Source organism: Hemitrygon akajei, chromosome 14 (assembly GCF_048418815.1).
Source record: "Hemitrygon akajei chromosome 14, sHemAka1.3, whole genome shotgun sequence".
Taxonomy (NCBI): Eukaryota; Metazoa; Chordata; class Chondrichthyes; order Myliobatiformes; family Dasyatidae; genus Hemitrygon; species Hemitrygon akajei.
Window position 1 is genome coordinate 45,710,926 of NC_133137.1, and position 26,424 is coordinate 45,737,349.

The 26,424-nt window shown below is 39.4% G+C and overlaps 1 protein-coding gene across 3 annotated transcripts in view; it reads right to left on the minus strand.

Moving 5' to 3' along the window:
• chek2 (checkpoint kinase 2) overlaps positions 1-26,424 on the minus strand; it is a 92,931-nt gene that overhangs the window by 25,147 nt on the left and 41,360 nt on the right. For 2 of the 3 annotated variants that reach the window (XM_073065947.1, XM_073065948.1), the window contains one exon: positions 3,983-4,102. The exons of the other annotated variant lie outside the window; for it this stretch is intronic. In XM_073065947.1, the coding sequence (XP_072922048.1) occupies positions 3,983-4,102 (120 nt within the window). The remainder of the gene's footprint in view (positions 1-3,982; positions 4,103-26,424) is intronic. 3 annotated transcript variants of the gene reach the window in all.

Sequence of the window (26,424 nt, forward strand, 5' to 3'; positions counted from 1 at the left end):
AGTGTTTTATATGCATAGAAAGGTAAAAAATGTACTATATACTAAGAAAAACGTTTGACTAACTGACGCTAAATAATACCGGATGTACCTGCTCCGACTTCAAATCCGACTTAAGGACGGACTCAGGAATGGAACTCATTCATAACTTGGGGACTGCCTGTACTTTTAAGTCATTTCTAGATGTAAATGCTATGTAAATAGTTGTTATATTGTATTGTTTAGGGAATAATGACAAGAAAAAATAGTCTGTACAGGCTCAAACAACGAGTGCTGGAGAGAACTTCCGGGTTTTCCTGATCCGCGGTTGGTTGAATCTGCGCATGTGGAATCCGCGGATATGGAGGGCCGACAGTATTTCCTTTGTCCTGGAACTGTGCTGTCATTACTGTACAGCTGGAGAGAAGGGAGGGCGGAAGAGATTCAGTGCCCGTACAGCTGGCCTGGGTGTGAAATTGGATCGCTCTGGGTGCTGAAAGGGCCTGGCAAGAGATAGTCTGATGCCCTTACAAATGGACTGGATGCAGGGTTGGATTGGTCTGGGCCCTGAGCTGAGAAAGAAGAGCTTGAGAAAGGTTTCAGGCTGGATGACAGAATCTGGGCCAGAAATGGCGTGGTCTGGACTCTGAGGCCATCACTGCAGCTGGGTCCTAGTAAGAGGTACGATTTGCTGTTTAGACAATTTAAGTGGCAGCCCAGATTGGAAGTGAGAGCCAATTTTGCTGAAGTAGGGTTTCAAAGCTTGCAGAGAGATCTCCGCCAGTTAGAAGAGTGGGCTGAAAGATGGCAGATGGAGTTTAATGCTGTTAAGTGTGAGGTGCTACATTTTGGTAGGACTAATCAAAATAGGACATACATGGTAAATGATAGGGCATTGAAGAATGCAGTAGAACAGAGTGATCTAGGAATAATAGTGCATAATTCCCTGAAGATGGAATCTCATGTGGATAGGGTGAAGAAAGCTTTTGGTATGCTGGCCTAAATAAATCAGAGCATTGAGCATAGGAGTTGGGATGTAATGTTAAAACTGTACAAGGTACTGGTGAGGCCAAATTTGGAGTATTGTTAAATTGTACAAGGTACTGGTGAGGCCAAATTTGGAGTATTGTGTACAGTTCTGGTCACCGAATTATGGGACAGATGTCAACAAAATAGAGAGAGTACAGAGATTTACTCTCTCTTGGTTTCAGCACCAAAGTTACAGAGAAAGGTTGAACAAGTTAGGTCTTTATTCTTTGGAGTGTAGAAGGTTGAGGGGGGAACTTGATAGAAGTATTTAAAATTATGAAGGGGATAGATAGAGTTGACGTGGATAGGCTTTTTCCACTGAGAGTAGGGGAGATTCAAACAAGAGGGCATGAGTTGAGAGTTAGAGGGCAAAAGTTTAGGGGTAACACAAGGGGGAACTTCTTTACTCAGAGTGTGGTAGCTGTGTGGAACAAGCTTCCAGTAGAAGTGGTAGAGGCAGATTCGATATTGTCATTTAAAAAAAATTGGATGGGTATATGGACAGGAAAGGAATGGAGGGTTATGGGCCGAGTGCAGGTCAGTGGGACTAGGTGAGAGCAGGCATTCAGCATGGACTACAATGGCCGAGATGGCCTGTTTCCGTGTTCTAATTGTTATATGGTTATATGGGATCCAAGGGGACATTGCTTTCTGAATCCAGAACTGACTTGCCCACTGAAGGCAGAGTGGTTGTAGACAGATCATATTCTGCATGGAGGTCGGTCAACAGTGGAGTGCCTCAGGGATCTGTTCTGGGACCCTTACTCTTCATGATTTTTATAAATGACCTGAACAAGGAAGTGGAGGGATGGGTTAGTAAGTTTGCTGTTGACACAAAGGTCGAAGGTGTTGTGGATAGTGTGGAGGACTGTCAGAGGTTACAGTGGGATATTGATAGGATGCAAAACTGGGTTGAGACGTGGCAGGTGGAGTTCAACCCAGATAAGTGTGAAGTAAATAATTTTGGTAGGTCAAATATCATGGCAGAATATAGCATTAATGGTAAGACTCTTGGTAGTGTGGAGGATCAGAGGGATCTTGGGGTTCGAGACAATAGTACGCTCAAAGCAGATGTGCAGGTTGACTAAAAGGTTAAGAAGGCCTGCGTATTAGCCTGCATCAATCGTGGAATTGAATTTAGGAGCTGAGAGGTAATGTTGCAGCTATAGAGGACCCTGCTCAGACCCCACTTGGAGTACTGTGCTCAGTTCTGGTCACCTCACAGAAAGGGTGCAGAGGAGATTTTCAAGGAGGTTGCCTGGATTGGGCAGCGTGCCTTATGAGAATAGGTTGAGTGAACTTGGCCTTTTCTCTTTGAAGCGACGGAGGATGAGAGGTGACCTGATAGAGGTGTATAAGATGATGAGAGGCATTGATGGTGTGGATAGAGGCTTTTCCCAGGGCTGAAATGGTTGTCACAAGAGGACACAGATTTAAGGTGCTGGGGAGTAGGTACAGAGGAGATGTCAGGGGCAAGTTTTTATTCAGAGAGTGCACAGAATGGGCTGCCGGCAGTGGTGGTGGAGGCCGATATGATAGGGTCTTTTAACAGACTTTTGGATAGGTACATGGAGCTTAGAAAAATAGAGGGCTATGGGTAAGCCTGGTAATTTCTAAGGTAGGGACAAGTTCGGCATAACTTTGTGGGTGAAGGGCCTGTATTGTGCAGTAGGTTTTCTATGTTTCTAAACTGGTTTCAAAATCAATACTAATAAATTTCAAGTTTAAATGTACCATACTTGTCATCTCCTTTTCAGACTACAAATTTCCTCCGGGACATCCGGTCGCATAACGACATTGCAAGGTCATGCCCCTACAAGAAGTTCACATGTATGACCATTCATTAGGAGGCTGATGGGATATGAATGTTTTAAGCCTCAACAACCAGACAGCATAAGTATATTAAAAATCAGGGTTTTTTACAATCTATTTTCAGGTTTAAAAATCTAACTGCCAAAATAACTAAGCAAAATTATAAGTGGTGCAATATATGCATATTCCGGCAGATATAGAGAAGAGGAAAAGAATATGTAGCAAGAAACTTCATAGTGGCTTAGGAGATAAAAGTGCCATTTGGTGTAACACTGTGGATACTGTATATACAACAGTTCAAATGTCTATTGTGTGCAACAAAGAAACAGTAGTCGTGTTGTCACGTTAAATAACATCCATGATCAAGTCTTACTCCATCTTTACTTCCCAGGACAGGTAACTAACCACCACATCCCCAACCACCACTAATTTATTGTTTCCTGTCAGATTCACGTTATGTACAGACACTCTTGTGTCTAGTGTCTAATGTGCAGTTGCAAGAAAAATTTTGTGAACACTTTGCATTAATTAAACATAAAATGTGGTCTGACCCTCATTTGTCACACTAATAGACAAATACAATCTGCCTAATACGCTAATAAACCACAAACAATGGTACTTCTTCTCATCAATATTGAGTACACCATTTAACCAATCACAATCTAGGTTCAAAAGGGTATATGAACCTCTGGAGTAACGGCTTCTACAAAAGTTATTTGGAGTCAGGTATTTCAATTAATAAGTTGAGATTGGATGTATGGGTTGTTAAGGTGCCCTGCTCTTTTAAAAAAAAGACACACAGAATAAGGTTACTGACAAAGCCTGTGCTCCTCAAGAAAGATCAGTTTATGTTCACCGTGCCTCAATCAAAACAACTTTCAGAGGATCTTAGAAGAATTGTTGAGATGCATGAAGTTAGAAAGGCTACAAAAGCATTTCTAAAGACCTGAGTGTTCATCAGTCACAAACAACAAAATTTGTCTCCAAATGGAAGAAAGTCAGTACTGTTGCTACTCTCCCTAGAAGCGGGTGTCCTACAAAGATCACCCCAAAAGCACAATGAGCAATGCACAAGGAGTGTGAAAAAGAACCTAAGGGTAACAGCAAAATACCTGCAGAAATCTCTAGAACTTGCTAAAATGTTCAGATAAGAAAAACACTTAACTACAATGATGTTCATGGAAGGACACCACAGCTCTCCAAAAAAAAACAACAACAACATTGTTCCACATCTCAAGTTTGCAAAGACCATCTGTATGTTCCACAATGTTTCTGGGACAACGCTCTGTGGACAAATGAGACAAAAGTTAAAATTTTTGGCAGAAATGCACAGTGCTATGTTTAGAGGAAGAAGAGCACTGCACACCAACACCAAAACCTCAGGGACTGCTTTCCTGCCTCAGGGCCTGGACAAACTGCAGTCATTGAGGGAACAATAATTCAAAATTATATCAAGACATTTTACAGTTGAACGTCAGGTGTAGCGCTCAACAGAAGTTGAGCATGTAGCAGTTCGTCACCTGAAGCTCAACAGAAGTTGGATGATGCAACAAGACAATAATCCGAAAGACAAGAGTAAATAAATAACAATGATTTAAAGAGAAGAAAATGTGTTTTGGAATAGCCAAGTTAGAGTCCAGACCTTAACCCAATTGAGATGCTGTGGCATGACCTGAAGAGAGCTGGTCATGCAACATATCCCATAAATATTGATGAACTGAAACAGTTTTGTATGGAGGAATGATCTAGAATTCCTCCTCACCATTCTGCAAGTCTGATCAGCAGCTACAGGAAATTCAAGCAGCACACATAAAATACTGGTGGAACGCAACAGGCCAGGCAGCATCTATAGGAAAAAGCACTGTCAACGTTTCAGGCCGAGACCCTTTGTCAGCACTAACTGAAAGAGAAGATAGTAAGAGATTCTGCTCTCAAATGCATCTCTCCCATTTCACGTACATCTGCTCTCACCCCATCCACACACTCGGGATAGGGTTCCCCTTATCCTCACCTACCAAACCACCAGCTTCCGGGTCCAACATATAATTCCCCGTAACCTCCGCCACCTCCAACAGGATCCCACTACCAAGCACATCTTCTCCTCCCCCCCACCCTGCATTCCGCAGGGATTGCTCCCTATGCAACTCCCTTGTCCATTCGTCCCCCCCATCCCTTCCCACCAATTTCCCTCCTGGCACTTACCCTTGTAAGCAGAACAAGTGCTACACCTGCCATTACACTTCCTCCCTCACCACCACTCAGGGCCCCAGAAAGTCCTTCCAGGTGTGGCGACACTTCACCTGTGAGTCGGCCAGTGTGGTATACTGCGTCCGGTGCTCCTGGTGCGGCATTTTATATATTGGTGAGACCCGACGCAGACTGTCTATGAATGGAGTAATAGCACTTACTGTGCTGCTCCTAGTTTTTTTCCTTTCCCCCTAGTTTAAACTTAGAATTTAAAATTTTTAGTTGCTGATTCTTGAAGGGGAACAATATGCCTTTGAGGAGTGGGAAGAACTTATCTGAACCTAGTGATAAAGGCAACGGAAAAGGAAAGATGCAAAAGGAAAGATCTGATGAAATGCCATCATGGGCCAAAGATATGGTTCGAACACTGAATTCAATTAAAAACCAACTGGAAAAGAACAGTAATGAAATTATGTCATTTCTGGGAAAACTTAAAGATCTGGAAACTCAAGTCATTACACATGAAGAGGAATTCAAGTCAACTAAGCAAACATTGCTTGAAACTACAACTTGATTGGAAAGATATTGAAATAAGTTTATAGACCTGGAAACTAGGTCTCTCCAAAGGAACATACGAATTGCTGGGCTGCAGGAAGAAATCAAAAATGGAGACTTAACTGTTTACTTTGGTAAGCTTTCTCATACCTTATTTCTACTATACTATAGCAGCCGCCTACTGTAGAAAGAGCACACAGATTGTTTACTTCAAGATATCAAGATAAACCATGGTCTGTTTTGATCATTTTAAGATTAAGGATCAAATAATGTGACAGGCAAGAAAGCAGAGTTTTCAGATTTGAGAAATTTGAGCTCCTTTTTTATGAAGATTATCCGAAGGAGGTAATGGAGCAAAGTTCAAAATTTGCTCTGGTAATGAAACAGGCATATGAAAATAAATTGTTTCCTTCCATGCGTCACCCAACAAGAATAAAAGTTTTTCCTCCTGATTCTCCTCCTCGTACATTTTTTGATCCTAAAGTTGCACTGGCGTTTGTTCAAACCATACCTGCTGTAACTGCCCGTTGAACTGTCTGGAAGGTTGTTTGGCTATCTGCATTAACATTTCTGAAAGAAAATTTATGAAGGCCGATTTATGAAGATCAGGGGACTTGTTCATTATTGCATATCATCAGTTTGCTTCTGAAAGAAGATTCATGGTTCAAGTATGACTGTTTAAATGGTTATTCGGACATTCGACTGAGAAAAGGATAAGAGGACTTACTCCTTTAACCTAGTATCTGGTTTGATTTTTTTTTGTTTCTTTCTTAATTAACTAACTGGTAGTTTTTCCTACTAATGGAGCTAGTTTCTTTTTATATAAATAAATATATATATATATATATATATATATATATACACACACACATACATATATATATATACACATACATACATATATATATATATATACATACATACATATATACACACACACACATATATATATATATATATACACACACACACACACACACACATATATATATATATATAGATATACACACACACACACTTAGCGGAGGTTTCAATTATTCGTATAATATTATTAGTTGGTAGTTTTGAAAATTTAGTTGGGTTAAATATGCTATTAACGCTTCTTCCTGCTTTTTTTTAAGCTTTTTAAAAAAAAATTGTGTTGATTTGTTATTAAATACAATGCTTGGCTTCTCTAGATAATATATTTTAAATCTTAACTGTTTATCTTTTTAAATTTCTTTTCAATATATTAGTATCTTTTTTATGTAATTGAATATTATAGTGTCTTATAACTGAATTTAAAGCTTTTTTAGGGGATGGAGGGGGTGGGGTTAGAGTTAGGGTGTTTTTTCCATTGGGTGGCTCCGGAGGATGTGTGTTTCTTATGTGGTTGTGTTCTTCATCGCCACCATTTTTGATCATCCCGTATTGGTATGTGCTCTGTGCATGTGTAAAGTAGAATAAAATTATGGTATGGTATTTAAACGGATTAATTTAATAAGTTGGAATGTACGTGGTTGGAATCATCCTATTAAATGAAAAAAGACTTTTAAAATCATTAATCGATTCCAGCCTGATATAATTTTTGCCCAAGAGACGCATATCAGGATGGGAGATCAAGATAGATTTTTTGGATCGTGGAATGGTTTGCAATTTCACTCTACCTCTGAAAGTAAAACTAAAGGGGTGTCTATTTTCATTAAATCCAATATTTTGTTCCTTCAAGAGAATATTAAGTCAGATTTTAATGGTAGATTTTTAATTGTTAAAGGAGTAATTTGTAATAGAAAAGTTGTTTTGGTCAATTTGTATGGTCCTAACTTAGATGATCCTTCTTTTTTTAAAAATGTATTTGCTTTATTGCCTTATTTAAATGAATATATGTTGATAATGGGCAGGGATTTTAACTTGTTTAAATCCCTTGATTGACAAGAGCTCAACCAATCAGCGACTTCCAAATTGCTCTGCGTCACTTATTAATACCTTTATGACCGATTTTGGATTGATTGAACTATGGAGATATTTACACACTGATGACAGAGAATACTCTTTTTTCTCACGTTTATAGAAAATATTTGAGGATAGATTATATTATAGTTGACCCTCGCCTCTTGCCTAGTGTTAAGAATTGTGAATATGACGCTATTGCTATATCTGATCATGTGTCTTTGAGTTTGTCTTTCGAATTAGATGATGTCATCCTTGCCTGCCCACCTTGGCGTCTATCCCAAATATTATTGCAAAATTCTGACTTTGTTAGTTTGATTGAAACCCAGATAAATTATATTTTTCTTTTTAATGATATAGGGGGTATGTCTAAATTAATCATAGGGGATATATTTAAAGCATTTTTACACGGTCAGATCATTTCTTATTCAGCTAAGCTTAAAAAACAGACTAACGTATAAGTAGATAAGATTTCAAAACAAATTAAAGATTTAGATAATATTTTTGTGATTTCCCCTAATATTGACTTATTTAAACAAAGGGTGGAACTTCAATCACAATATAATTTATTATTAACTCATCCTATTGAAGGCTAAAAGTCAATTTTATATGTTTGGAGATAAAAATAACAAACTGTTTGCATCTCAATTAAAAACGACCAGAGCCAAAAAGCTAATTTTGAAAATCCATAGGAAAGATGGCACCCTGGCTTGGGAATATGAAGAAATTAATAAGATTTTTCAAGATTTTTTATACTGAATTTTATAAATCTCAAGTTCCAGTGGATTCTTCTAAAATGCATGCTGTTTTACGAAAGATTGCTTCTCCTCAAATTTCTGTTGAGGATCAAAAAAACTCTTGATGCCCAAATTACTGAAGCCGAAATTCATAAAGCTATTTTTTCAATGCAATCTGGTAAGGCCCCTGGACTTGATGGCTATCCTGTAGAATTTTATAAAAAATTAGGAAAATTGCTTTCTCCATATACGTTGGAAAAGTTAAAGGACTTTTTTGTAAAAGGTGATTTACCCTTTACTTTTTATGAGGCTTCTATTTCTTTAATTCTTAAAAAGGATAAAGATCCTACTGATTGTGCCTCACATAGACCTATTTCATTATTGAACATTGATGCTAAGATCCTGTCAAAGGTAATGGCCAATTGGTTGGAAAATATTTTGGGTAATATCATTTTCAAAGATCAAACAGGATTTATAAAGGGTCGTTATTCCTTTTCAAATGTTTGGAGATTATTTAATATTATATATTCATCTCCTTTTAAAACTCCACAATGCACAATCTCTTTGGATGCTGAAAAAGTGTTTGATCGAGTTGAATGGAAATATTTATTTAATGTTTTAGAGAAATTTGGTTTTGGTGTTAATTTTAATAATTGGATTAGAATGATTTATAAAACTCCTATTGCTACTGTTGTTACTAATAATTGTAGATCCCCTTTTTTTCAGCTTTCACAGGGAACAAGACAGGGTTGTCCATTAAGTCCTTTGTTATTTAACTTAATATTAGAACTCCTTGCTATTGCTCTTCGTGAAGCTAAAGATATTCATGGGATTCTTGTGAATGAGACCATTCATAAGATTTCTCTTCATGCTGACGATTTACTGGTTTATATATCTAATCCTGAGGAATCTATCCCTGCCTTGCTAAAATTATTTAATGGAGATTTTTCAGGATCCAAGCCTATACGGGTATCCGTCCCCCTCTTTTCCTTCGCTACATTGACGACTGCATTGGCGCTGCCTCCTGCATGCATGCTGAGCTCGTTGACTTCATTAACTTTGCCTCCAACTTTCACCCTGCCCTCAAATTTACCTGGTCTATTTCTGACACCTCCCTCCCCTTTCTTGATCTTACTATCTCCATCTCTGGAGACGGCCTATCTACTGATATCTACTATAAGCCTACAGACTCTCACAGCTACCTGAACTATTCCTCTTCCCACCCTGTCTCTTGCAAAAATGCTATCCCCTTCTCACAATTCCTCCACCTCTGCCGCATCGGCTCTTAAGATGAGGCTTTTCATTCCAGGATGAAGGAGATGTCCTTTTTTAACCAAAGGGGCTTCCCTTCTTCCACCATCAACTCTGCTCTCAAACTCATTTCTCCCATTTCCCGCACTTCTGCCCTCATCCCATCTGCCCACCACCCCACTTGGGAAAGGGTCTCCTTTGTCCTCACCTACCACCTCACCAGCCTCCGGATCCAACGTATAATTCTCTGTAACTTCCGCCACCTCCAACGGGATCCCACTACCAAGCACATCTTTCCTTCCCCCCGCCTTTCTGCTTTCTGCAGGGATCGCTCCCTACGTGTCTCCCTTGTCCATTCATCCCCCCCATCCCTTCCCACCGATCTCCCTCCTGGCACTTATCCTTGCAAACGGAACAAGTGCTACACCTGCCCTTACACTTCCTCCCTTACCACCATTCAAGGCCCCAGACAGTCCTTCCAGGTGAGGCGACACTTCACCTGTGAGTCGGCTGGTGTGGTATACTGCGTCCGGTGCTCCCGGTGTGGCCTTTTATATATTGGTGAGACCCGACGCAGACTGGGAGACCGTTTCGCTGAACACTTAACGCTCTGTCCGCCAGAGAAAGCAGGATCTCCCAGTGGCCAAACATTTTAATTCCACGTCCCATTCCCATTCTGATACGTCCATCCATGGCCTCCTCTACTGTCAAGATGAAGCCACACTCAGGTTGGAGGAACAACACCGTATATACTTGCTGGGTAGCCTCCAACCTGATGGCATGAACATTGACTTCTCTAACTTCTGTTAATGCCCCTCCTCCCCTTCTTTGTTTTTTTCCCCCTCCCTTTTTTTTCCTCTTTCTCTCTCTGCCCATCACTCTGCCTGTTCTCCATCTCCCTCTGGTGCTCCCCCCCTTTCTTTCTCCCTAGGCCTCCTGTCCCATGATCCTTTCCCTTCTCTAGCTTTGTATCCCTTTTGCCAATCACCTTTCTGGCTCTCAGCTTCACCCCACCCCTTCTGGTCTTCTCCTATCATTTTGCATTTTCCCCTCCCCCTCCTATTTTCTTTCTTTCTTTTTCAATCTTTTTATTAATATCAACATGATAAGATTAGTACATAGATAATGGGATTACAAACTTACAAAATTAAAATGAACATAAAAGGATACACAAGCAATAAGTACAATATAGTTAAGTCTTCCCAAATCATGAATGATACAAATGTCATATAAACGAAACAAAAAAAACTAAGTAATTCATGTTGAAAAAAACAGAAAAGAGAAAAAGATTTAAAAAAATTAATACCCTAAGAAAAACTAAACTAACAAACTAACCACTATTAAGAAAAAAAGGAAAGAAGAAAAAAAATGGGCTGTTTATAGTATCTATAAAAAAAATTACAAAATCATCAGTGTCCCCAACTCCAATCCTCTCAACACACACACACACATACCGGTATATATATATTACATATAAAATCAAAACCAGAAAAACAAATAGGATTGGAACAGGGTCAAATTACATCATGTGAAAATATTGAATAAATGGCCTCCAAATCTTTTCAAATTTAATAGAAGGGTCATATACGACACTTCTAATTTTCTCCAAATTTAGACATAACATAGTTTGAGAAAACCAGTAAAATATGGTAGGGGGATTAATTTCTTTCCAATTCAACAAAATAGATCTTCTAGCTATTAATGTAAGAAATGCAATCATCCGACAAGCAGAAGAAGATAAATGGATTGACTCCATCATTGGTAAACCAAAGATTGCAGTAATAGGATGAGGTCGTAAATCAATGTTCAATACCGTGGAAATAATATTGAAAATGTCTTTCCAATATTTTTTCAAAAGCAGACATGACCAAAACATACCAGTTAAAGAAGCTATCTCAGAATGACATCTGTCACATATAGGATTTATATGGGAATACAAATGAGCCAATTTATCCTTGGACATATGAGCCCTGTGCACAACTTTAAACTGTATCAATGAATGTTTAGCACATATAGAGGATAAATTAACTAACTGAAGAATTTTATCCCAATTCTCAATAGGGATAGTAAAGTTAAGTTCTCTTTCCCAATCATTTTTAATCTTATAAAAGGCCTCTGAACGTATTTTCATAATTATATTGTAAACATTTGATATTACACCTTTCTGAAAAGGATTTAGTTCTAACAATTTCTCCAAAATACACAAAGAATCAAGATTTGGAAAGGTAGGAAGTACAGTGTTTAAGAAATTCCTAATCTGCAAATATCTAAAAAAAAATGAGATCTGGGCAAATTATATTTATTAGATAATTGTTCAAAAGACATAAAACAATTATCCAAAAATATATCAGAAAATCGTAGTATTCCTTTAGTCTTCCAAGCTGAATAAGCTTGGTCCATAATAGAAGGATGAAAAAAGAAATTGGATACAATAGGAATAGTTGAAACAAATTGATTCAACCCAAAAAATTTCTGAAATTGAAACCATATACGTAAAAAGTGTGTTTGACTATCGGATTGTCAATTCGTTTATGCAATTTAGAAAGAGCAAAGGGAAGAGAAGTCCCTAAAATAGAACCCAATGAAAATCCTTGTACAGATTTAGTTTCCAGATTTACCCACTGAGGGCTAGGAGATAAATCCCAATCCCTTAACCAACATTTCAAATATCAAATATTAATTGCCCAATAATAAAATCTAAAATTAGGCAATGCCAATCCACCTTCCTCCCTTGCCTTCTGTAAATATCTTTTACCTAATCTAGGATTTTTGTTCTGCCATATATATGAGGAAATTTTTGAATCAACATTGTCAAAAAAGGATTTCGGAATAAAAATTGGTACCGCTTGAAATATATATAAGAACTTGGGTAAAATAATCATCTTAATAGCATTAATCCGACCTATCAGAGATAAAGACAATGGTGAACAAACATTTAATCTGATCAATTACGGGTAAAAAATTAACCTTATGATTTTTTGTAATTTTAATCCCTAAGTATATAAAAAAGTCATTAACTAATTTAAAAGGTAAATTTCCATAAATTGGAACCTGTCTATTTAAGGGGAACAATTCACTCTTATTAAGATTCAATTTATACCCGGAAAAATTACTAAACTGAGCCAACAATGATATAACTGCAGGAATGGATTTCTCAGCATCAGAAATATATAATAACAAGTCATCTGCGTATAATGATAACTTATGTATATCCATCCTGCGAGTAATGCCAAAAATGTTAGGTGATTCTCTAATAGCAATTGCCAAAGGTTCTAAAGCAATATCAAATAATAATGGACTAAGAGGACAGCCTTGCCTAGTACCCCAAAATAAACGAAAAAAGGGAGATCTCTGATTGTTAGTAAAAACCGAGGCTACTGGAGTATGATATATCAATTTAATCCAGGATATAAATGTCGGACTAAAATTAAACTTCTCAAGCACAGTAAATAAATATGGCCGTTCAACTCTATCAAATGCTTTCTCCGCATCTAATGAAATGACACATTCTGAGGTGCTGCGTGAAGGTGTATAAACAATATTCAATAATCTCCTAATATTGAAAAAAGAATAGCGATTTTTAATAAAACCAGTTTGATCCTCCAAGATAATTTGAGGTAATATCTTCTCCAGCCTGGTCGCCAGTAACTTGGAAAAGATCTTGGAATCTACATTCAATAAGGATATTGGTCTATAGGATGCACAGTCAGTAGGGTCTTTATCTTTTTTCAATATTAAAGAAATGGAAGCTCTATAAAAAGATTGTGGCAATTTACCTAGTCTAATTGCTTCTTCAAAAACCTTGCATAACCAAGGAGAAAGAGTAGAGGAAAAACACTTAAAAAATTCCACTGTATACCCATCTGGACCTGGTGCTTTCCCAGAATTCACAGAGGAAATAACACCTTTAATTTCTGCATCCGTAATAGGAGTTTCTAATATTAAAAGTTCTTCTGATGATAATTTTGGAAAATTCAATTTCCCAAGAAAATCATGTATGGTATTATGATCATGAGGAAATTCAGAATGATACAGGGAAGTATAAAAATCTTGAAAAGATTTGTTTATCTCATCATGGTTAACTGTCAGTTCACCATTCTGTTGACGAATCTTAATAATTTGATGTTTAACCAAAGCATTTTTCAATTGGTTAGCTAACAGTTTACCCGATTTATCACTATGTATATAAAAATCAGTTCTGGTTTTCATTAATTGATTTTCAATTGAAGATGTAAGTAATAAACTGTGTTCCATTTGAAGCTCAACCCTTTGTTTGTAAAGCTCCTTACTAGGAGCAATCGAATATTTCTTGTCAATTTCTTTAATCTTAACAACCAATAAAACAGTTTCCTTCTTAATAAGTTTACTCAAACCAACAGAATAGGAGATAATCTGTCCACGTATATATGCTTTAATAGTGTCCCAAAGTATTCGGCAGGAAATTTCATCCGTGGAATTAGTTGAAAAGAAGAAATCAATCTGTTCCTTCATAAATTTAATGAAATCCGGATCTTGCAGTAAGGTAGAATCAAATCGCCATTGCTTAGTACTAGAAGCTGTATCCATTAATTTAATAGAAAGTTTTATTGGAGCATGATCAGAGATGGCTATAATGTCATAATTACAACCAGTTACAGATGGAATAAAATGAGAGTCAATGAAAAAATAGTCAATTCTTGAGTAAGAATGATAAACGTGAGAAAAATGAAAACTCTTTGTCCTTAGGATGCAGAAATCTCCAAATATCGAAAATTCCATTATCAGTCAAAAAAGAATTGATAAAAGTGGCCAACTTATTTGGTAAAGTCTGAATGGATATAGATCTGTCCAGCAAAGGATTTAAACAGCAGTTGAAGTCACCACCCATTATTAATATATATTCATTTAGATTAGGTAGAGAAGTAAATAAAGACTTAAAGAAAACAGGATAATCCACATTTGGAGCATAAACATTAACCATAGCAACCTACTTATTAAAAAGTAACCCAGTAATTAACAAAAATCTACCACTTGGATCCGAAATAATATCGTGTTGAACAAATGTAATAAAGGAGTCAATAAAAATTGAAACTCCTTTTACTTTAGTATTCGAATTCGAATGGTACTGTTGATCCCATCCAAAACCTAAAAAAACGTTTATTATCCTCTTTCCTCACGAGTTTCTCCTACAAAAATAATATGCGCATTCAGTCTTTGGAATACTTTAAAAATCTTTTTCCGTTTAATCGGATGGTTTAAGCATTAGTATTCCAAGAGACAAAATTAATGGTCTGAGCCATATTTCTAAAATCAACCCTTTGGTATATAAAGAGTTAACCAAAGTATGAACTCATGCACCCAGAAGAGGAACAAAAATAAGGGGAGGACCCGGAAATGACGACACGGCAGACATTTTAGTAGTTTGAAATCAGCCCAAATGAAAAAACTAGAAAAACTAATAAAAAGAGCAATAGAATTAGAAAGGAATTCCCACCACCCACGGAAAAGAGACCCTCCTGAGCCTGAAGGAGACCAGGAAAAAAAATTGTGAGACTAAATCTACCCCCATGTCTCCAGAAGGCGACTCCAGACACATAAAGGAGAAAAAAAGATCCACCCAAAATCCTAAAAAGTAATTAACAACATACTAAAACAGACTTCTTAATATAATTGCTAGTAAAAAAACCCAAAAAGAATATAAACACTGGTAACTTATAAATCAGGTTAAAACCCAAACAAATAAAAGTTAGGATGTGATAAGAAAGACATTATAGGAAGAAGATGACAAAAAAAGGCTAAATTAAAAAAAAAGCAAGAAATATTTTAGAAACGAAACCGCCATCTTAGTTACACAAAAAATGAAAAAGATATATATCAAAACGTTAAAAAAAATTCACCTTCAAAGGCTTAATAATAATGACCAAAAATAAAATACAATGGTTAAAGTAAGTAAATTTAAAAGATTAGTACGTCGATAAAGAAAAACTTTAATTGGAATATAAAATGTAAAATAAACCTACACCAATAGTCAGAAACAAAATCTGGTTTTGGAAACAAAAACTATCTTGTAACGATCAAAACCATACATTTATTAGAGATGAGAATCCGAAGCAGTAGGATAGTTCTCATCCTGAAAGCTTCGAGCATCAGATGTGGAGAGAAAAACACGTCGTGGTGCATTCGAAGGCGAGATTCTAAGTTTCGTAGGGTATAAAAGCGCTGGTTTTAGGTTTCTCTCATAACATTCGGACATCAAAGGTTTAAAAGCCTTCATCACTTCTGGGCTGAAATCCTCCACAAGCCGAAATTGGAATTCTCTCAATTTAACCATCCCTAAACGCCGAGCCAACCGAATAAGGTGCTCTTTAACATGCTCATAATGAAATCGAACAATTACAACAGGTGGTTTAGATGAAGAACTTGGTGATCGGCGCATAATTCTATGGGCACGATCAAGTAACGGAGGACTATCTGGGAATACAGAAGGGAACGCATCCTTTAAAAGTTGAGCGAAATACTTCGAGGGGTCCCCTTGTTCAATACCTTCCGGGAGACCAAGTATGCGTAAGTTCTGTCTTCTAGACCGATTTTCAAAATCGACACTCTTGGCTTTAAGTATTTCCAACTGTTTAATCGCCGAAGATAATTTCGCTCCAGTTTCTCGATTTTCAAGTCTAGTTTCCGAGCGTCCTCTTGCAGAGTTGCGATTAGACTTTGATGCTGTTTAACTTCATGATCAATCTTATCCAGAGAATCCTGGAAAGCCTTTAAATCTGCTTTGAAAGTTTGTTGTTGTTCTTCAAATTTTTCATTCAAGAGCTCCAATAATGTATCATAAGTCAATTCAGTACGCTTAGGATCAGTCTTTTTTTTTTCTTTCCATTGCCGTTAGAATCTTTCCCAGGGTCTCGCCCTTTAGATCTTAAAGCCATTTCAGTACTCATGTCTTCAAAATTCAGAGTACCCTCTTAAAGATAAGTCCAAAAAAGTAACAAGAATCTTCTGGTGTAGGTAAAAATAAGTTAAATAAGGGTGATCATAGGTTAAAAAAGTAAAGGTTATGGAGCGAATCTAAAACAGTGCTCACTCCATGAGCATCTCCTGGTGACCTCTCCCTCCTATTTTCAAATCTCTTACTATCTTTCCTTTCAGTTAGTCCTGACGAAGGGTCTCGGCCCGAAATGTCGTTATTGCTTCTCCCTATAGATGCTGCCAGGCCTGCTGTGTTCCACGAGCATTTTGTGTGTGTTGCTTTGTTTGTGTGTTATTAGGTTAGGGAGATTGTGTTTGTCCATTTGTGACTTAGATGAAGAACACGCCACATTTTGAGTAATTAATGCAGAAAACCAGGTAACTGTAAAGGGTTCACAAACTTTTTCTTGCGATTGTATATAAGCTGTAGAATCAGCACAGAAACAGGCCCTTCAGCCCATCTAGTCTGCGCATAAACTCTGATCTGCTTAGTCCCTTCAACCTACAATGGAACCACAGCCCTTCATACCTTTCCCATCCATGTACCTATCCAAATGTCTCTTAAATGTTGAAATCAGATCCATATCCACCATATACACTGGTAGCTCGTTCCACACTCTCATTGTCCTTTGAGTGAAGAAGATCCTACTCATGTTCCCCTTAAAGTCTAGGGGTTCCCAACCCTGGGTCTTCAGACCCCCTGGATAATTGTAGGGGACCATGGCATAAAAAGGGTTGGAAACCTATGCCTTAAATATTTCACCTTTCACCCTTAACCCAACCTCAGTGGAAAAAGCCTGCTTTCATTTACCCTATCAATACCTGTCAATTGTGTATACCTCTAAAATCTCCCCTCATTCTCCAACATACCAAGGAAAAAGTCCTAACTTATTTCCCTATAACTCAAGTCCTCAAGTCCCACCAACGTCCTTGTAAATTTTCTCTGTACTCTTTCAATTTTATTTACATTTTTCCTGTAGGTAGGTGACCAAAACTCACACAGTACTCCACATTAAGCCTCATCGACATCTTATACAATTTCAACATAACATCCAAACTCCTTCATTGTTTAATTAATAAACCTTCATTGAGCTAAGATAACCAATGTGTCAACAGCTTTCTTTATGACCCTATCGACTTATGACACAAATTTCAAGGAATTCTGCATCTGTATTCCCAGATCCCTCTGATCTACCACACTCCTCAGTGCCCTACTACTCACCATGCAAGGGGTGTTGATTCCCTGCTTCCACAACACTACCCGCCCTTGCATCGTCCGCAAACTTGACACAAAGCCATCGAAGCCGTAAGACTCCCAGTAGGTTAATTTACAGGTTGAGTCGGTGGTAAAGAAGGCAAAGCAGGCATTTACTTCAAGGGGAATAGAATATAAAAGCAAGGAGATAATGCGGAGACTTCATAAGACACTAGTCAGGTCACACTTGAGTATTGTCAAGTTTTGGGCCCCATATCTCAAAAAGGATGTGTTGTCATTGGAGAGAGTCCAGAGGAGTTTCATGAGGACAATTCCGGGAATGATGGGGTTAACATACAAGGAGCATATGGCAGCTTTGGGCCTGTACTCTTTGGAATTTAGAAGAATGCATGGGGAATTCATTGAAACCTACTGAATGTTGAAAGAACTATGATGGATGTGGAGAGGATGTTTCCTGGTGGGGATATCCAGAACTAGAGGGCACAGACTCAAAATTGAGGGGTGACCTTTCAGAACAGAGGCAAGGAGATTTTTTTTTTGCCAGAAAGTAGTGAATCTGTGGAATGCTCTGTCACTGACTGCAGTGGAGGCCAAGTCCATGGGTATATTTAAGGTGGACGTTGATAGTTCCTGATCGGTCATGGCATCAAAGGATATAGCAAGAATGTAGGTGTATAGGTTTGAGTGGGACCTGGATTGTTAAGGTAAGGGAAAAAGTAGGGATGTTATGGAAACTATGACGATTAAAGAAGAGGAAGCACTGGCGCTTTTAAGTAATAGAAAAGTGGATAAATGTAATGAACAGGATTTGATAAGCGATCTTGAAGTAAAGGAGCCATTGGGAGGTAGTGATCATAATATGATAAGTTTTTATCTGCAATTTGAGAAGGATAAGGGCAGCTCGGAGGTGTCAGTGTTGCAGTTGAACAAAGGAGACTATGGAGCCATGAAGGAGGAGCTGGACAAAGTTAACTGGACGGATATCCTAGCAGAAAAGACAGTGGAACAGCAATGGTAGGTATTCTTGGGAATAATGCACAAGGTGCAAAATCAGTTCATCCCCCGGAGAAGGAAGGATTCAAAGGGGGGAAAGGGGCCACAGTGGTTGACAAAGGAAGTCAGAGATTGCATAGCATTAAAGAAAAGGAAATATGACGGAGCTAAGGTGAGTGGGAGGACAGATGATTGGGAAATTTTTAAGGAACATCAGAACTTAACTAAAAAGGCAACATGGGGAGAAAAATGAGGTACGAACGCAAGCTAGCCAAGAATATAAAGGAGGATAGCAAAAGCTTTTTTAGGTATGTGAAGAGAAAGAAGATAGTTAAGAACAATGTTGGGCCCTTGAAGAATGAACTGGGTGAAATTGTTATGGGAAACAGAGAAATGGCAGAAGAATTTAATAAGTACTTTAGATCTGTCTTCACTAAGGAAGACACAAGCAATCTCCCAGATGTATGGATGGGCCAAGGACATAGGGTAACAGAGGAAATGAAACAGATTGACATTAGGAAGGAAACGGTGATGAGTAGACTGATGGGACTGAAGGCTGACAAATCCCCAGGTCCAGATGGTCTGCATCCTAGGGTACTAAAGGAGGTGGCCCTGGAAATTGCGGATGCATTGGTAATCATTTTCCAATGTTCCTTAGATTCAGGATCAGTTCCTGAGGATTGGAGAATGGCTAATGTTATCCCACTTTTTAAGAAAGGAGGGAGGGAGAAAACAGAGAACTATCGACCTGTCAGCCTAACATCAGTAGTGGGGAAGATGCCAGAGTCCATTAATAAAGATGAAATAGTGGCATATCTAGATAGCAGTGATAGGATTGGGCCGAGCCAGCATGGATTTACCAAGGGTAAATCATGCTTGACTAATCTATTGGAGTTTTGAGAGGATGTAACCAGGAAGTTAGATGGGGGAGATCCAGTGGATGTAGTGTACCTCGATTTTCAGAAGGCATTTGATAAGGTCCCACATAGGAGATTGGTGGGTAAAATCAAAGCTCATGGCATTGGGGGGAAGACATTAACATGGATAGAAAACTGGTTGGCAGATAGAAAGCAAAGGGTAGCGGTGAATGGGTGTTTCTCGGAATGGCAGGTGGTGACTAGTGGGGTGCCACAGGGCTCGGTATTGGGACCACAGCTGTTTACGATTTACGTCAACGATTTAGATGAAGGCATTGAGAATAATATCAGCAAGTTTGCTGATGATACTAAGCTGGGTGGCAGTGTGACATGTGATGAGGATGTTAAGAGAATTCAGGGTGTCTTGGATAGGTTGGGTGAGTGGGCAGATACTTGGCAGATGACGTTTAATGTGAATAAATGTGAGGTTATCCACTTTGGGAGTAAGACCAGGAAGGCAGATTATTATCTGAACGGTGTAAAGTTAGGTAAGGGATATAGGAGTCCTTGTTCATCAGTCACTGAAGGTGAATGAGCAAGTGCAGCAGGCAGTGAAGAAGGCTAATGGAATGTTGGCCTTTATTACAAAGGGAATTGAGTACAAGAGCAAGGAAATCCTCTTGCATTTGTACAGGGCCCTGGTGAGACCACACCTGGAGTACTGTGTACAGTTTTGGTCTCCAGGGTTAAGGAAGGACATCCTGGCTGTAGAGGAAGTGCAGCGTAGATTCACGAGGTTAATTCGAAACCTATTGTCGAAATCTCCAGATCCTGACAGCATATTCCCTAGGACCTTGATGGAAGTTAGTGTAGAAATAGCAGGGGCTCTGACAGAAATATTTCAAATGTCATTAGAAACGGGGACGGTGCCGGAGGATTGGCGTATCGCTCATGTTGTTCCATTGTTTAAAAAGGTTTCTAAGAGTAAACTTAGCAATTATAGGCCTGTAAGTTTGACGTCAGTGGTGGGTAAATTAATGGAAAGTATTCTTAGAGATGGTATATTGTTACGAATGTACCACAACTCTGAGGGGCTGAAGGGTACAAAGTAGCCCCCTCCTTTTTGAGAATCGCAAGATCGCTAGTAATTCGGGTCTGGGACCCAGGAAATGAGAGAGAGACGTCCAGAATACACAAGGTTTGGAATGTGTCCTGGCCTCAGCAAGACGGAACCACTGATAACAGCCACTGTCTCTTGGAGACGGAATTGTGTATTGAGTACTGTACTATTCATTAAAGCCCTCAGGGAATGACCAGAGTGGGCTGGTTGAGGGATTACATCATCCCAACCTGATTGATATCTGAGACCCCGTGAGTAAGGATAAAAGAGGGTCTGGGGAACAACCCCTTCAGACGCACCAGGAGAGATGCTAGAAATCCCGTGACAGCGTTTAATAGCGACAGCCGGTGGGGGGCTCGTGTGCGTCCTTTCCCTTTGCCTGGGATTGGGGCCTCGCCACGGAAGAACGGCTTAGCTAAAGAAGAGGCCACACCAACGAAATTCTGAAGGATCGAAATCATAAAAAGGAAAGCCGGCAAGTTTTCTAAAAATCTCTCTTGACTCCAACCAAAGGCTGCAGCCTGAATGAACTGAGTGACTCTTATATTTCCATCGGACAATACATTATCCCCTAGACAACGATAGAGTTATTTCTTATTGATTATTATTATACCCGCACTTTTAGATTTAGTATTGACGACGCATATTATCTGTATGTTTGCATTGATATTATTTTTGTGTATTTTTACTAATAAATGCTGTTAAAAATAGTACCATCAGACTTCAACGGACCTCTCTATCTTTGCTGGTAAGTGACACAGTTACGGGGTTCGTAACAATATATAATTATCTGGATAGACAGGGTCTGATTAGGAACAGTCAGCATGGATTTGTGCATGGAAGGTCATGTTTGACAAATCTTATTGAATTTATTGAAGAGGTTACTAGGAAAGTTGACGAGGGTAAAGCAGTGGATGTTGTCTATATGGACTTCAGTAAGGCCTTTGACAAGGTTCCACACAGAAGGGTAGTTAGGAAGATTCAATTGTTAGGCATTAATATTGAAGTAGTAAAACAGATTCAATAGTGGCTGGATGGGAGATGCCAGACAGTAGTGGTGGAGGCCGGTAACTAGTAGTGTGCCTCAGGGATCTGTACTGGGTCCAATGTTGTTTGTCATATACATTAATGATCTGGATGATGGGGTGGTAAATTGGATTAGTAAGTATGCAGATGATACTAAGATAGGTGGCGTTGTGGGTAATGAAGTAGGTTTTCAAAGCTTGCCAAGAGATTTCGGCCAGTTAGAAGAGTGGGCTGAAAGATGGCAGATGGAGTTTAAGGCTGGTAAGTGTGAGGTGATACATTTTGGTAGGAATAATCAAAATAGGACATACATGGTAAATGGTAGGGCATTGAAGAATGCAGTAGAACAGAGTGATCTAGGAATAATGGTGCATAGTTCCCTGAAGGTGGAATCTCATGTGGATAGAGTGGTGAAGAAAGCTTTTATATGCCAGCCTTGACAGATCAGAGCATTGAGTATAGCAGTTGGGATGTAATGTTAAAATTGTACAAGGCATTGGTAAGGCCAAGTTTGGAGTATTGTGTACAGTTCTGGTCACCAAATTATAGGAAAGATGTCTACAAAATAGTACAGAGGAGATTCACTAGAATGTTACCTGGGTTTCAGCACCCAATTTACAGAGAAAGGTTGAACAAGTTAGGTTTTTATTCTTTGAAGCGTAGAAGGTTGAGCAGGGACTTGATAGAGGTATTTAAAATTATGAGGGAGATTAGATAGAGTTGACATGGATAGGTTTTTTCCATTGAGAGTAGGTGAGATTCAAACAAGAGGACATGAGTTGAGAGTTAGGGGGCAAAAGTTTAGGGGTAACATGAGAGGGAACTTCTTTACTCAGAGAGTGGTAGCTGTATGGAACGAGCTTCCAGTAGAAGTGGTAGAGGCAGATTCGATATTGTCATTTAAAGTAAAATTGGATGGGTCTATGGACAGGAAAGGAATGGAGGGTTATGGGCTGAGTGCAGGTCGGTGGGACTAGGCGAGAGTAAGCATTCGGCACGGACTGGAAGAGCCGAGATGGCCTGTTTCCGTGCTGTAATTGTTATATGGAATCAGCCATGTTGGAATCATGGAGCAGACTCGATGAACTTAATGGCCTAGTTCTGCTATGTCTTCTGATCTAATTCCATAATCCAAATCTTTGACATACACTATAAAAAGTAGAGGTCCCAAAACCAACGCCTGCAGAACACCACTGGTCACTGGCAGCCAATCAGAAAAGGCTCCCTTTATTCACAATGCTCTATCCATGCTAGTATCTTTCCTGTAACACCATGGACTCTCATCTTGTCAAAGGTCTTCTGAAAATCCAGTACACAACATCCACTGATTCTTCTTTGTTTTTTCCTTAAAGAATTTCAAAGATTTGTCAGGCAAGAATTTGCCTCGGGGGAAACCATGCTGACTTTGGCCCATTTTATCACGTGCCTCCAAGTACCCCGAAACCACATCCTGAACAATCAACTCCACCATCCTCCCAACCACTGAGCTATAATTTCCTTAGTTCCGAGATCTACTTCCGAGGTGCCTTGAGGTGAACTCATTGCGGCACAGCCTAACATATACAATTAAATATTTCCTCTTTAGCCTGCTACAGCTGAGAATCATAACTGCAACCAAGATCCCCAGAATGAATAAAGATGTTTTAATGCAATTGAACAATCTATCGCTGCTTAAAACCGATGGAAATTATGCTGATTGTGGCCGTACTTCTCATCAGACCCCCTCAAATGAATCATGATTGCCAGTTCAGGCTACAAGCATGTTTAATAAAAAAAACAAGATTTTTGACTCCCAATACTGTTTATATTGCTGGTAAATGTACAGACTCTGCTAAATAAAACTGACAAACTCAGAGTTAGGGTGCTGTGTCAAAGACATTTGAACTTCATGGGATCCTGGTTAACCCATTCCGTACCAGACACAATGATTCAGATTGATCGGTTCACCATACACTATCAGGATAGGGTTGCTGAGTCTCTCTAAAGCAGTGGTGAAGGTGTATGCCTCATGATCTAGGATGCCTAAGCCTCGCGGTGTACTAATGTGCCAGTGATGTTCCAATTCTGCTCACCAGACCTGGAATATCTCGCAATGAATTGTCAGCCATTTCACCTGTTGCAGGAGACTGCTGCAATCATTTTGGTAGTGGTGTGCATTTAGCCCCAGGCCAATTTCAAACAGGCTCTAGATGATCTGAGCAATTTGATCAACATACATGAAACAGCACACCCTGACACCTTCACCGTCATTTTGAGTGATTTTAACCAGGCCAGCTTGAAAAAGTCACAAAATAATTACCATCAACAAATCACTTGTAGTAACAGAGGAAACAGCACACTGGACCACTGTTACACCGTCATCAAGAGTGTTTATCGTGCTATTTCATGCCCACACTTTGGAAATTCTGATCACCTTGCTGATATCTAAGCATAGGCAAAAACTGAAGACTGTAGCAGCAGTAGAGAGGACCAAGGGAAGCACAGGAGCGCATACAGTTGGGATGTAATGTTAAAATTGTACAAGGCATTGGTAAGGCCGAATTTGAAGTATTGTGTACAGTTCTGGTCACCGAATTATAGTAAAGATGTCAACAAAATAGATAGAGTACAGAGGAGATTTACTGGACTGTTACCTGGGTTTTAGTACCCAAGTTACAGGGAAAGGTTGAACAAGTTAGGTTTTTATTCTTTGTAGCGTAGAAGGTTGAGGGGGGACTTGACAGAGGTATTTAAAATTATGAGGGGGATAGACAGAGTTGACTTGGATAGGCTTTTTCCATTGAGAGTAGGGGAGATTCAAACAAGAGGACATGAGTTGAGAGTTAGGGGGGCAAAAAATTAGGGGTAACACGAGGAGGAATTTCTTTACTCAGAGAGTGGTAGCTGTGTGGAACGAGCTTCCAGTAGAAGTGGTAGAGGCAGGTTTGGTATTGTCATTTAAAGTAAAATTGGATGGGTATATGGACAGGAAAGGAATGGAGGGTTATGGGCTGAGTGCAGGTCGGTGGGACTAGGTGAGAGTAAGCGTTCGGCATGGACTAGAAGGGCCCAGATGGCCTGTTTCCATGCTGTAATTGTTATATGGTTATACAGGACTGCTTTGAATTAGTGGACTGCACTATAAGCAGGGATTCACCTTTGAATCTGGACAAGGAAGCCCCAGTTGTTACCGACTTCATTAAAACCTATGTGGATGAGTGTGTGCCTCTGAAAACTTGCTGAACATTCCCAAACTAAAATCCGTGTATGAACCATGAGGTTCGTTGTATGACGAGTACTACATGTGTGGCATTTAAATCTGGTGACCCAGGTTTGCACAAGAAAACCAGGTATGACTTGCAGAGGGCGGTTTCAAGAGCAAAGAAACAATTCTGAGCGAGGTTGGAAGCGACATTGGATGCACGTCAACTCTGGCAGGATTTGCAGGGCATTACTTCCTACTGGGTGAAACCCAACAGCATGAATGGCAGCGATGCTTCAATGCCATCTAAGCTCAATGCCTTCTATGCCCACTTTGAAAGTGAGAAGCTGTGAAGATCCCTGCTGCATCCGGTTACCCTGTGATCTCTGACTTACAGACCAATGTCAGGCTGTCTTTCAGGAGGGTGAAGCCTCACAAAGCGGCAGGCTGTGATGGAGTACCTCGTAAGATTCTGAAAACTTGTACCAACCAACTGGTGGGACTTATACAACCTCACAGCTACAGTTGGAAGTTCCCACCTGCTTCAAAAGGGCAACAATTATACCAGTGCCGAAGAAGATAGCATTAATAGAGTATATAGTACAGAATATAGTATTAATGGCAAGACTCTTGGCAGTGTGTAGGATCAGAGGGATCTTGGGGTCCGAGTCCATAGGACACTCAAAGCTTCTAAGCAGGTTGACTCTGTGGTTAAGAAGGCATATGGTGCATTGGCCTTCATTAATCGTGGGATTGAGTTTAAGAGCTGAGAGGTAATGTTGCAGCTATAAAGGACCCTAGACCTACTTAAGAGTACCAAGCTCAGTTCTGGTCACCTCACTGCAGGAAGGACGTGGAAACCATAGAAAGAGTGCAGAGGAGATTTACAAGGATGTTGTCTGGATTGGGGTGCATGCCTTATGAGAATAGATTGAGTGAACTTGGCCTTTTCTCCTTGGTGCGACGAAGGATGAGAGGTGACCTGATAAAGGTGTACAAGATGATTAGAGTCATTTATCGTGTGGATAGTCAGAGACTTTTTCCGAGGGCTGAAATGTCTAACGTGAGAGGGCACAGTTTTAAGGTGCTTGGATGTAGGTACAGCGGAGATGTCAGGGGTAAGTTGTTTGTTTGTTTGTTTGTTTTTCTTTTTTTACGCAGAGAGTGGTGAGTGCGTGGAATGGGCTACCTGCGACGGTGGTGGAGGCGGATACGATAGGGTCTTTCAAGAGACTTCTGAACAGGTACATGGAGCTTACTATAGAGGGCTATGGGTAGCCCTAGGTTAATTCTAAGGTAAGGACATGTGGGGCACAGCTTTGTGGGCCGAAGGGCCTGTATTGTGCTGTAAGCTTTCTATGTTTCTATATTGCTGTAAATGATTTACTTTTTCTTCTCTGTATTATCATGCATTGAATTGTACTGCTGCTGCTAAGTTAACAAATTTCATAACATACACCAGTAATATTAAGCCCAATTCTGATTCTTCTGCCTTCGTCCCTTCTTGAAGTGTGGAATGACATTTGCAATTTTCCAGTACTTCTGAAGCATGCCAGAATCTATTGATCCCATAGTCTTTTCAGCTACCTCTTTCAGAACCCTGG